Source organism: Emydura macquarii, unplaced genomic scaffold, assembly GCF_026122565.2.
Source record: "Emydura macquarii macquarii isolate MOO-44397 ecotype Brisbane River unplaced genomic scaffold, CSIRO-AGI_Emac_v2 contig_1043, whole genome shotgun sequence".
Lineage (NCBI taxonomy): Eukaryota > Metazoa > Chordata > Testudines > Chelidae > Emydura > Emydura macquarii.
This window is the reverse complement of record NW_027131180.1, coordinates 17,385,911-17,398,097: the sequence shown is the minus strand read 5'-3', so window position 1 is coordinate 17,398,097 and position 12,187 is coordinate 17,385,911. Positions and strand designations below refer to the sequence as shown.

The following is a 12,187-nucleotide window of genomic DNA, read 5'->3' as shown; positions in this document are numbered from 1 at the left end:
TAACATGAAAAAAATTAAGTTAAAAGCAGTCAGTGGCGTTCAGGACAAGAAACACATCTGCTTGAAAAAGTTTCCATGTCCCTTCAGCCATTTTTCTACCTTCAGTGGGTTTTAAGCACAGCACTCATTAAGGTAATAAAATGAAAAGCCATAGACTTAAAATCTTTCCCGATTAACTATCACAGATGGATTAAGCTCATATATGATATTTACTGTATTTCACGTGAACATGTTTTCATCACTGAAGAAACACTGTGCAGTGAGCAGCTCTTTGCTCCTTCCAGATCTGCCCTTAAACTGCCACTATTGGCTCCATATAGCATAGACAGGAACACAGGATGAAATATTTTATTTACCTGAAAAGTCAGCTACAGGTATACTAGACTTCTTGGTTTTTTTATTCGAGAGGACTGCACTGGGAGGCTTTGAAGAGTTTTTGTTCCCTTCCTTGTCGCATTCCATCACTACTAAGCATACATCTGCGATGGGGGGGAAAAAATAGTTCCTTTTTGTTATTTTCCCAATATCTGACTGTTTTGTATCCTTGCTGCAGTTCAATGTGACATCTATGGGTGCTGCAGACTATGCTACCACAGCAGGTCTTAGACCACTAACTCTGCAAGAGACCCTAACCAAGGCAAAATATTATGTACACCTGAATACTGCAGAATAGCTTCCAGTTTAGAATCCAGGATACAGAAGCATCACACACCAGAGGTGTGTACTATGGATGTCACTGTGTATGGGGTGTACTACCTTACGAAGGCAGGTAAGATCTCCATATTTTCATTAGGCCATTTTCAAAGATCACTAACACTGTATCAGCGACCAACGCTCCGAGGCCATTTGGAAGGGAATAATCTACAAATATATATATTCATTCTAATATTTAGCACAGACTTGGAGCTTGATCCACACTAATCAGAAAACCTGGATAGAGGATATTTGATTTCATCTCACAACACATTCACAAGATAAACCTACTCTGGTGCTTTCTGGCTTGGAAAAAAACAAACAAAAGGAAGGCTTTCAGTTTACACCACAACATCATGGGGTACCAAAACTACTTTGCCAGAATGACCCAAATACCAATCAGCTTTATAGCACTTCAGATTGCCTGCTGTGCTGTCAAGAACATAAAGTTACCAAGCTCACTGATGGTGCTGGCATATCACCACGCCACCACTGCTACATTCATCATCCTGGAAATTTTTCTCAGCCCAGGAATCACAATGTACAGTAAAGTGTTCTCAACTAAACAGCAACAACAAGACTCCTGCAATGCTAAAAGGTCTACTTTTTGGCTGCAGAAATGGAAAGGTAGAAGAGAATTGAAGGGGAAATTATTATTATTTGTATTACTGCAGCACAATGCATAGACTCTTTAATGTCTGATTAAGCTGTCTAACTTCCTTTGCAGAAACTCGAGTAATCAGGTGGAACAAAAGGTGTTTGAACTCATCTCCTTGTTTCACAGGGCCCTACATAAGACTGCTGAAGGTGCATGTAATTGCTCCAATTGTACAAGACCCTGTGACAAGGACAGAAAGCTTCACTACAATTAAAAGAAAAGAAGACTGCTTCTCAGGTGACCTGTTTGTGCATTTGGACTGTGCTGACATTTGAACTTCTTTGGAAAGGGACTGAAAAGCTCTTCTATGAAGACAGGTTTTGATGCAATTGCTGATTCTGCAACTAATGATTATTCCTCCAGTCTTGGGTCTCAAGTTGCTGGAAAATCAGTTAGGACATGCATCTTTTTTTAAAGGCTCTGACACCTCACGGTGCAGAACCTAGGCTTCTTTCTTGTAGGGCAGAAATACATCTGAGAGTCTGATTTTTTACATGGCTTACAAATTCAGGGCCAGATCCTATGAGATACTGAGCACCCTTAACTACCCCTGAACTCAGGAAGATGATCAGCACCTAGCTGGACTGGGCCCTTAGGGAAGAGGAATAAGGCCCCCAAACGTACCATTGGCAATACTAGTGACCTGCTTCAACACTGGCTTTTCCATTTTTTTGGCGTAAAAAGCTGCATACCACACTCGCAGCTCAGTCCCTGGTGGGATGTCCCGGGAAGTGGTGAAGTAAATATCATTGTCATGCTGGAAGGCAGTCAGGTTCTGGTGTTCATATTCAGTGGCTGCTCTCACCATCATCATCCAATTGCAGTCATCTTCATTAGAGGTATCAAAATAAACCAGGGGCCCATCTTTCTGGAAAACCTGTGAGCCACCCATACAAACAAAATACATATATAATACAAATATGATGAATAATACATTATCGTTATTAATAGTAAATAAGACTATGTATTTTGTGCCTTTATGGTGCCTTTCACCCATGCGTCTCAAAGGGCTTTAGAAACAAAGTGAGTCAACACTCCTGCGAGGTAAGTATCACATATGCTTTCAGACATGTAAACTGAGGCACAAAGACTTGCACAAGGTCACAAAGCAAGTCAGTGGCAAAGTGGGAGGAGATCCCAGGAGTGATAACTCAAAGTAACTTGCTTTAGCCTCAAGGTCATAATTCCTCTCTCAAAACAGAAATGTAATTTAACTTGTTTATCTAGCAAGGGTAAGGAAAAAAAATCCCCAATACAAAATAATGTATAGCCTTGATTTTGGTGTCTAGATCTTTATTTCTGAACTAGCTATTACTGTGAGGGAAAGAATGGATTGAAACAGCCAAAGTAGTTTTTCACTGAAACTTTCCAAGGGGAGAGGATGAAACAAAACTGAGAAAGAAATAAACTTTTCTTCTGGATGTTGTGTAAGCAGCACCACAACATCGTATGTACCTGGCAAGGAAAAAACATACTGGCTTTTGTGACTACCTATTAGAGAAATGGGATCAAATCAAAACCCTTCATTAAAAATACTTTGAGCATCCCACAGTTCAAGATCTGAATCCAAATTTTGTGGCTTGAACCTATTTCTAATGATCACTTTCTTTGCATCATCTGTAGGTGATGAGCGTTAAACTTCCTTCATGTCAGTACCATTTTGCAAGTGCCATACTGTACCTTCAGTGGAAATGCTGACTCCTTTTCCAGTTTGGCAACTTTCTTGGATTCAAATGGGCCAAACTGGGTACGTTTGACAAGCTGAGTCACTGCAAATACTCCTTCAGTCCCATCTTCTAATTGCCTGATCTCCAGATTGGAAGGAAGGGATGACCTAATGAAAACAAAAATGAAAGAATTTAAGTACCATGTAAAGCAGCTGTGCAGAACGCAATTCTCCCAAAGTCCAAAAGGATTTCTCAATGCTGAAATGACAGTGGGTTGTTATTCTGAATAAAACTAGTTTCCACTGGAACCTTTAAAGAATAAACAATGGAAACATTTCTACTGAGCTTTGATTTCATACAAGTTTATTTTTAAAATATTCTGGTTTTTGGTCCAAATCTGAGCAGCCAGTGTCTTTTTCATAAATCATTGCTTTCAAGATATTTTCCTCTTTAATCAGAATCTTTCCAATTGCTGATACATACGTTTTATAAAACATCCGTTGCTACAAAGCTTATGCTCAATGGAAATGGCTTCCAAACATTTTTAAAGTTCCAATTAAGACAAATTTATAAACAGACAAACATTCCCCTGCAGGGTTTGCTACCCCAGCTTTTCAACAGGGCCCTAATGCATGAGGGCCTGATAATGAAATTGGCTAGAAGCCAACAATAAACAAAGGTAAAATCGACCAGTCTATTTTCACTCTCAAGACTCAGAGAAATACAAAAAATAAACAGACATTATTAAAATTTTAGTGAAAAGCAAAGGAGAGTTTTAAAAGCAGTTTTAATAACCTATGAGATCACGTTATTTATAACGTAGGAAAGGACACTGGTTTGGTTTTTAAGATTTGGTTTTTTTTAAAACCAGGCAGCACCCATTTAATCCTTTCAATAGAATTGAAAGAACAATGATCTTGTGGTTAAGTCACTGGACTCGGACTCAAGAGTTCTGTGTTGCAGTCCCAGCTCTGCTGCAGACTTCCCATTTGGTCTTAGGCAAGTCAATCTCACTCAGCCTCAGCTCCCCAAATGTAAAACAGGGATGGTAATATTTCTCCCACCCTTTGCCTGTTTTGTTTATTTAGACTGTAAGCTCTACAGGATAGGGGCCATCTCTTCTTATAATAAGTTGTACAGTGACAACCAATGGGGCATCTAGGCATTACTAGAATTCCTGGTGGTATGTGAGGGGTGTTCATTCCCTAGAGGCGCCATGAAGAGGAGAAAGTTGATATTCATTCAGTTTAGCTCTCAATGAGTCAGTTTGGTGGTTCTGATCAAACATTTACTGCAATGCCCCCAGGCTGTAGGTTAGAGATCAGTATCTTTCACTGACTTCCTGTGTTCCTACAGTGTTTCAAAATTCCATTATAAATGACCTCTCTTTCCCATAGCAAAAATCATACATTTTACATCAGAATATAAATTCCAAATAGAAACATTTAATGATTCAATATAAAGTTTATTACTCAATTTTGTTTTATCCTATTCCTAACTCTATATTTAATTTGTTAATTTCTTTTGGCAAATATTTCTGCTATTGTATTATAGACCTAGATTTACTGACAAAACTAGGATTCATGATCACTCTTTAGAAGAGTTATGAAAATGTTCCAAGTTTTGCTTCTCACAGTGGAGGAATTACAGAGGCAGTGCAAAGCTGTGTAACCCCCATTAACAACACTGGGAAATTCCAATGAACCATTTTGAATTTTGAAAATGTAATGCAGTGTGTCTGAGGAGGAGGAACAGGATAAATGTCAAAGATGCTCACCCAATACAGGAAACAAGTCTCCACCACAACTGGCACTATCTGACTCCTTTGTCAGCAATCTCTGAGGGTTGCCAAGGACTGGATAAAGGGAGACTCTTGTAGGCCTTGATTCAGCAAGTCGTTTAAGCAGGTGCTTCAATTCTTTGTTTAATTGAGGCAGGCCCAATGAAAGCAATTCTGGGCCCCAGGGCCAAACAGTCAATGGCCCCCATAGAAAGGGATGGCTGAGGTCCAAGTGGGCTTCTGCTGGAAGTTTTTGATGATTTATTACGTGCCATGCAGGTTCCGGAGTGGCTGAGACAGCAGTATCTGCTACTCAGCTTCCTGGGTTCCCTGGACTCCCCAGGGAGATTACTGATGAAGCCAGGAAGCTGAGTAGCAGATATCACCTCTTCAGCAGCCTAGGAACCTGCATGATGCATAATAAATAAGCTCAGCTCAGAGGCGGGGTGGAGAGTGCAAGTGGCGGGAGCCTTGATGAAAAGGGGTGCATGGAAGAGAGGCGGATACATACCTATCTGCCCAGGCCCTTTTAAATCACTGGGCCCCTGGGCAATTGCCCCCCTTGCTATCCACCTGTCAGCAGGCTTGAATCGAGGCTATATCTATTCTGTTAACAGAGGACTTCATTTTTCAGCTGTCAGTTTGGCATCTTTCACAAAGACAAAATTTACTTTAAAAAACGAACAAGCCACAGAGTCCTGCTAAAGTTACTTACCTTGCCCTGCTCAACACAAAGGAGTCTTTGACGGTCACCACTGGGCCCAGCTCCGGACACTCCGAATCATGGTACTGACCACAATCCTCGCACCCTGTAAGTAAATAGCACATAGAGCCTTCAAGGAAAATGCTGTCCTCAGGCAGCTCTCTCTCAATCAACAACCAGACAGAAAATTCAAACATGGAACTAATTACACACAATAAATTAGTAATTTATACTGCCCCAAAGGACATACACAATTGAATCAAAGATACCATTCAACACATATCTAGGACTACCAGAAGATACTTTAAAAATGTAAATATTTTCCAAAAGAAAATATTTTCCAAACAAAACTCCAGGAAATATTTAGTTACTGTGCTAGCGTCTAATACCTAAAAATCACTATTCTGTTCATTGGAACCCTGTGTTAAAAACGCATATTCAAAATCTGATGGGCTCTCAGAGACTGGGAGTAAAATTCTGGCCCTACTGAAATAAAAAAAATTAACATCATATAGAATTTAATTCCAGACTGTAGCTAGTGAGAAAGAACACCTTGCTTTTATAACAGGAAACTAAACTCTCACCAGCAGTGCTCACTTCTGTGAAACTTACACAGGACTTCCTGTAAGGATTTGCTGTAGCTGAAGCTTTCACTCAGTGGCCAGCATTCAAATTAGGAGTGCCTGAAACTAGTGCAAGATAGTCGGGACACAATCTACAGCATGGGGCTCTCAAGATTTCTTATTGTCCAGCACTATTTAGGAACACAAGAAGCACTTATCATTTTCTTTAATCTTCTGGTAGATGAACGATCATCCAAGTGGGGAACACTAGTGTTTTATAACCTATGTCTCCACGCTGCCATAAGCTATTGGGGTTTCCCTTAAATAATCACCTTTACAAAAACAATATAAGAGTAAGGTGGTTTGAGCTTTAAAATTAATGCTCTGTGATGATGATGTCTCCTCCATCATTATTCTTCTAATACTTACAAATAAACATGGTCTCATCACTGCCATCTTCTGCCATTTCTGAAACCTGTCAAAATACAAGGGATAAAACTGAGCATAATGTAAATGCTTCCTGACACAATTCTAATACACAGATCGAATAAAAGACACTTCTACTGAGTGATAATGTTAACTGACCCCAATGCATGTGCAAAGAGACTATTGAACCCTAGCAGAGTATATCATACATAGAATGTAAAACACAAATTAAAGCTGCTAATGATCCACCAAAGTCTATATTAAGGGTGATGGCAAGTGCCTTGCAAGACCCCCTCCTATAAGCTTTTTCTAAACACTCTGGTTCATGCAGTTCTATAATGAAAAATAACAGAAAATACAAGCACTGATGAATAAACAGCTCACACCATCTCATGCACCACCACATCCTTAGAAGCAGGCACATAAAACACAATGGAACTTTTTATTTTATTGTGAAGTATTTTTTTTCCCCTTTCACACACCTGCTCACTACAAACAAATATCCACTAAACAATGTGGGACTTTTATTCCATTTCACTATACACTGGCTTTCTCTATGAGTTCACTCTAAGGGCATTCCACTGTATATTACAATAAAACCTGTTAGCAAAGTATCCACTAAGGCAAGGTTCACGAAAAAGGGGGCAGAAATTAAAAAATTTTAAGTGTGCATCAACTATTCAGGAACTATGAAACAGCTTATGTTTCAGAGACCAGCACATATCTCCCTATGAAGTGCAGAGATTTTCTACAGGTACTGAGCAAAGAGACCATTATATCATTAAGATGTCCAGAAAAACCACATTCTGGACTGAAACTTCACATACAAAGTCTGAGGGGTTATATGTTTTTAAGACAATTTAAAACTAATTTGTTCATTTGATTTTAAGATCTAAGCATGCAAAAATCATGGAGAAGTTCTGCAATTTCAAACTTTATTTTTGCACTCCATCTATAACTCAAAGATGTAGTCCATGTAAACAGATATCATGAAGGCTATTTGACCACAATATTGCTTTATTTAATCATTTAGATTTTTGAGTAAAGACTCAGATCTTGAGTTTGCTGGTTTTGGTGTGGTCCACAGTCATATTGCATCATTCCTCCTACACTTTTAAAGCACTTTGAGTGTTACAGATGAAAAGCATTGTATAATTCCTAGTTATTTCTTCTCACTGATGTCTAAATAACCCAAACTGTCAATAGCCAGTTGTTTTAACTAGGCCCTATGTTTTGTTAATGATTACCTGAGACCCACAGCAAAAAACAGGCAAGCACAAACAAGTTCAGGAAGGTCATTCCTCTCCCAACCCTGAGAGGTCACCCTGGTCCTCTAGAGACATATCCAGAGGCACAAGAAAGAGCAGCAGAACCCCCAAACAAGGGACAGGCAGTGGGAGATGAGAAGGCAAAATGATAATCGGCTGAACCAAGTAAGGAGAGAAAGAGGCTGAGGTGGCAGTGGGTGCATTTGAGAGAGGATAAATGCAGAGGAATGAGAGACTAAAGCTGCAAACAGAGGGAGGAGGGGGGAAGACTAAAGACCTGCCCTGCAGTTGGTGATAAACAGCAAAGTTAGTCTCATCTGAGAAGTGAATGGTTTTCATGCTGCCGTAAGAAATGCTCACCAAAGATACATCTAGGCACAGCAGTCACCTAAGGTCACTGTAGAGGCAGAGAGCCCCTTAGCATGAATAACAGAAACACTGTCTCTTCTTGTACGAGCCAGAGTTCTTAAAAATTCATGCTTCATGCGCTTTGCCCATCCAGCAAATATAAATATCCAAGAACCATCTCAGAGTCACCAGTACCTGTTTCTGAATGGACCAACAGTCATTCTGGATGATGTCTCCTAAAATGGGCATAGAACAAGCATGCAAGTTCCATCAACAGCCCTACCACAGTAAGTGAAGTCCACTCATGCTCAACCCTTTCCAGTGAGGCTCAGGGCTATTTTTAGGACTTCCCTGCAATTCACAGTCCTAGCACAATAGCCCATGCTGCAGACCTGCCAGTACCACGTATACGTACTAGAAAGCAGTATCTGATATTTCCTGTGTAGCTCCCATCTGCATTGATGATCACTGAAACACAGGGTCAGCTCTGCGCAGAGATGCTAAACATGTTCTTCCGTCTTCAGAAATCAAGAAGCAACTCCCGATCAAGGAGGCACAACATCGTTTCATTATCAAGTGGATCTGAGCCAACACTCCACTAGGCAAGTCCCACAGCAAGAAAGGGGACAAGGTGGATGCTATTGTCCAGCCACTTGGACTCTTCCCGGATCTGTCCCCCAACCAATGTCCCCAAGAGGGTGATTTGGATATCCACAGTCTCCTTATGAATTCCAACGGATGCCACTTCCAACCATTGTCACCCATTCAAGCTGCAATGAAATGCGTGTCTTGTGTAAAAGAGCCATAGTGTGTTGTGTGCCGACAATGGCTGTGACACCCTTGGAATTCTAGGTTTTACATAGCCTGTGCCCTTGCAGCGATAGTGTGGATGGGTTCTAAAGTAATCCCTATAGAATGGGGTTGAGAGTCACTGGTGTGGCACGCTGCCTGTGTGATGCCTGTCGGGCAAGCAATTCTGGCTCCACCACTATCAGAATGGCATTTTTCACAAACAGCAGAAACTTGGTTTTGATAATAATAAGGACACAGATGTGTGACATTGTGGAAGAACCAAAACTGTTATTTGCTCTGGGAGCTAGGAGGAAGTGCAAGTGATTTAACAGAGAAAAGGGAGAACACGGTAACATAATGCTACCATTCTATCCCCAAGGACAGAGGGGATAGAAAACAAGAGGTCACCCAAATACCCCTCATTAATTAATTGATAAGATCAGGCACTAACTCTCAGTAAATTTACATCAATTTAATTTTCACCTGTCTAAACAAGTGGTTTTCATTTCCTACACAGAGCAATGATTTCTGATGCATCAGAGATCTTTTCAGCAAGTTTAGCCCAATGACCTACTATGTTGTGCAAAGGAAGAACAGATAATGCAATATGTATAAGGCTTCTGATTTTAGGTTTTCACCAACAAACACTAATAAAACACCATATTTTTATATATATATATAATATATATATATATATATATACACACACACACGTATGTGCACACAAACACACACACACACATATATATATTGCTGTTTATCCCATGACCACCAGAAAAACAACAGAAATGGTTACTCAATTTGTGTTGACTTCACCCCTTTCCCAGTGTAGTTTGTTTATACAGGCAATGTCCCTGCTCCCTAGCTTGTATCTAAGGGCTTGTCCACACAGAGCAGCAATGCGGGCTACAGGGGTATGATTTCTAAAGTTGCATCAATGTGTTGCACATTCTCTGATTTGTGTAGATCCTGATGGTGCATAGTAAAGGTTCCCTAGTCCGCTTTAATGTAGTGCTGTTTGAAACAGTACTACATATATGTATAGAGAGAGAGCCCCTCTATGTGAAACTCAAAACTTACTAAAACTAAGCCCCAAAAATGAAATTAATAAATCCTGAAAACCAGAAGCCCTAAATATGTATCAAGTAGACTCCTAACTGCTGTGTAAATATATACATTGGGATCGAACTAATGAAATTTGAAACTAAAGGAAACACCTTAACATGCAGGTGCAGAGAGAGATCTCAAGGACTACTGTACATTACTATATGCTCTCTCACAATACAGATTTCTAGATGGTCTCTATATCTTTGCTTTTCCCAAATTTGAGGAAGGAAGAGTAACCCTACTACTGGATTAATGATTCTTCTTTGCATTCACATATAACTTTTCAGGCAAGGAGGACCTCAAAGGTCCTTACAACCTGAAGTAAGTTTTCATACCTTTTTAAAATACGTGTTATTCTGCCCCATTAAAAAATGGGTAAATGAGGCCCAAAGAGCTGAAGCAACTAGTACAAAGTCACCCTGTGTGGCACAGCTGAAGATAGAACCTAGTAGTTCTTACTCCCAATTCCTGCTTTAATCCTGAGACCATGTTCATTTCCTCCATAAGACACTAACATTTATACTAGCAGAGAAAGCTGTTACGTTATTCATCCCACTGCACACGACTGGCGGCTTAGAGATGATATAGAATTTCTGCAAAGCCCAGACATTTTTGTATGACACTGACAGGAATAGTTAAATGGTGACTAAACAAATGAACAGCCATGTTCCCATCTCCATGCATGAGGAGTTCTACAAATCATGTTTCAGCAAAGTGGACAATGGCCAGTAGACCACAGGTATACAGTGTACTCTTGATAATGGGGGAAGGGCAGGAAAGGGGCAGGAGGACAGTATATGCTTTAAGTAGAAAGAGTGAGGAACTCACATCAGCTTGATAGTCTCCACTTGTTTTGGGGGTCAAGGGTTGAAGAAATGCTGTGTGAACAGTCCAAGTTTCTTTAGCACATTGTCTACACAAAGGAGCATACGAGTTCTGTCAGCCCACAAACCGCAAACTATCATCAGCTCAACAAACTTTTAGAGTAATAGTTAGTGATGAGAATCTACTGGTTTGCTTTCTCAATTACCAATATATCCAACTATACACAAATTATAGATAGCATCTTATAAATAGTTAGAGTTAAATCAATTAAGATTTTGCAAATAAATGGGAAAATTGAATCCACCCCTCAAAAGTGTGCAACAAAACTAAAAATATCTAATCATCGTCAGCAGGTCGTAAGTTTAAGTGATGCCCATTTTCTGATTTTATACCTAACTGAACAATTTTGTACGTAAATGAGAGCTCAGCTGAGCATGTAACCAGGAATACTCCCTTTTTCCAATTGTAGAAAGGCTCCGATCCTGAAAGTTTCTCTATATGCACAAACTGTAAAATCTATGTGGAGCCCCACTGAGGGTCTGTACAGGCACAGGGATCTGCCTGCATGGTGCAAGCTGCAGGATCACTATCTACACATTTAAATTGCACTTATAATTTCCATTTATCTGAGCATACAAGAGTGAATTAGGGCACATTACTACATATTTAAAATAAAGAGGTCAGAGTGGCAAGATGTGCAATTTTGGTTTCATGAATTGAACTGGTAACCTAGATACAAAGGGAAATGATATCATTTTTTTAAACAAGCATAAGATATGTAGGGTTAAACCTTTAACTTTTTGTCTGAATTTATGAGGATACCTGTCATTACAAAAACAAAGAACAAGAATGTATGATATAGGTATCCCTTTCCACAAATTTAATTTTCTACTAACAACATTACAAAAGAATTTCACTGATTTGCACAAATAACTGGAAGACACGACAAATGAATGAAAGTTATAAATACACACATAAACAAGGAGAAGTATCACAAAATTTACTTTCTTCACTTATTTCACATTTCTTACCATACTAGAAAATATTTTGCAGTATATTTGGTCAAGTAAAGTCTTAACATAAGGCCTTATTATACAGTTCTGCTGTTAATTTTTTTTGCTGAGAGATGGGAAAAGGATGTCTTATTTTTTATGCCCCAGTCATGGAGAGTGCAGATTAGCAAAGTGTAAAGGATTGAGTTTGTACTGTACCTTCTTAAAAGCATATTTTATGTAGTTCCTCTGTGAACATGATAATCACTTATGTGAAAAAGTAAACTTCAAAGTGTATTTAATGAAAGGCATCAGCAGGGAATGAATATTTATAGGAAAGAGCACTGAATGCACCACTGAAAAGG

The 12,187-nt window shown here is 39.5% G+C and overlaps 1 protein-coding gene across 4 annotated transcripts in view; it reads right to left on the bottom strand.

Moving 5' to 3' along the window:
• Window positions 1-12,187, bottom strand: part of PRDM15 (PR/SET domain 15) — a 39,221-nt gene that overhangs the window by 24,515 nt on the left and 2,519 nt on the right. For 2 of the 4 annotated variants that reach the window (XM_067545205.1, XM_067545206.1), the window contains exons 2-7: window positions 10,834-10,918; window positions 6,494-6,539; window positions 5,514-5,607; window positions 3,032-3,185; window positions 1,976-2,228; window positions 357-479 (exon numbers count right to left, since the gene is read on the bottom strand). In XM_067545205.1, coding sequence (XP_067401306.1) covers window positions 357-479; window positions 1,976-2,228; window positions 3,032-3,185; window positions 5,514-5,607; window positions 6,494-6,530 — 661 coding nt within the window. In that variant the 5' untranslated portion in view covers window positions 6,531-6,539; window positions 10,834-10,918. Of the gene's footprint in view, window positions 1-356; window positions 480-1,975; window positions 2,229-3,031; window positions 3,186-5,513; window positions 5,608-6,493; window positions 6,540-10,833; window positions 10,919-12,187 lie in introns of those variants that run through there. The other 2 variants (XM_067545209.1, XM_067545208.1) reach the window with 2 other exon arrangements.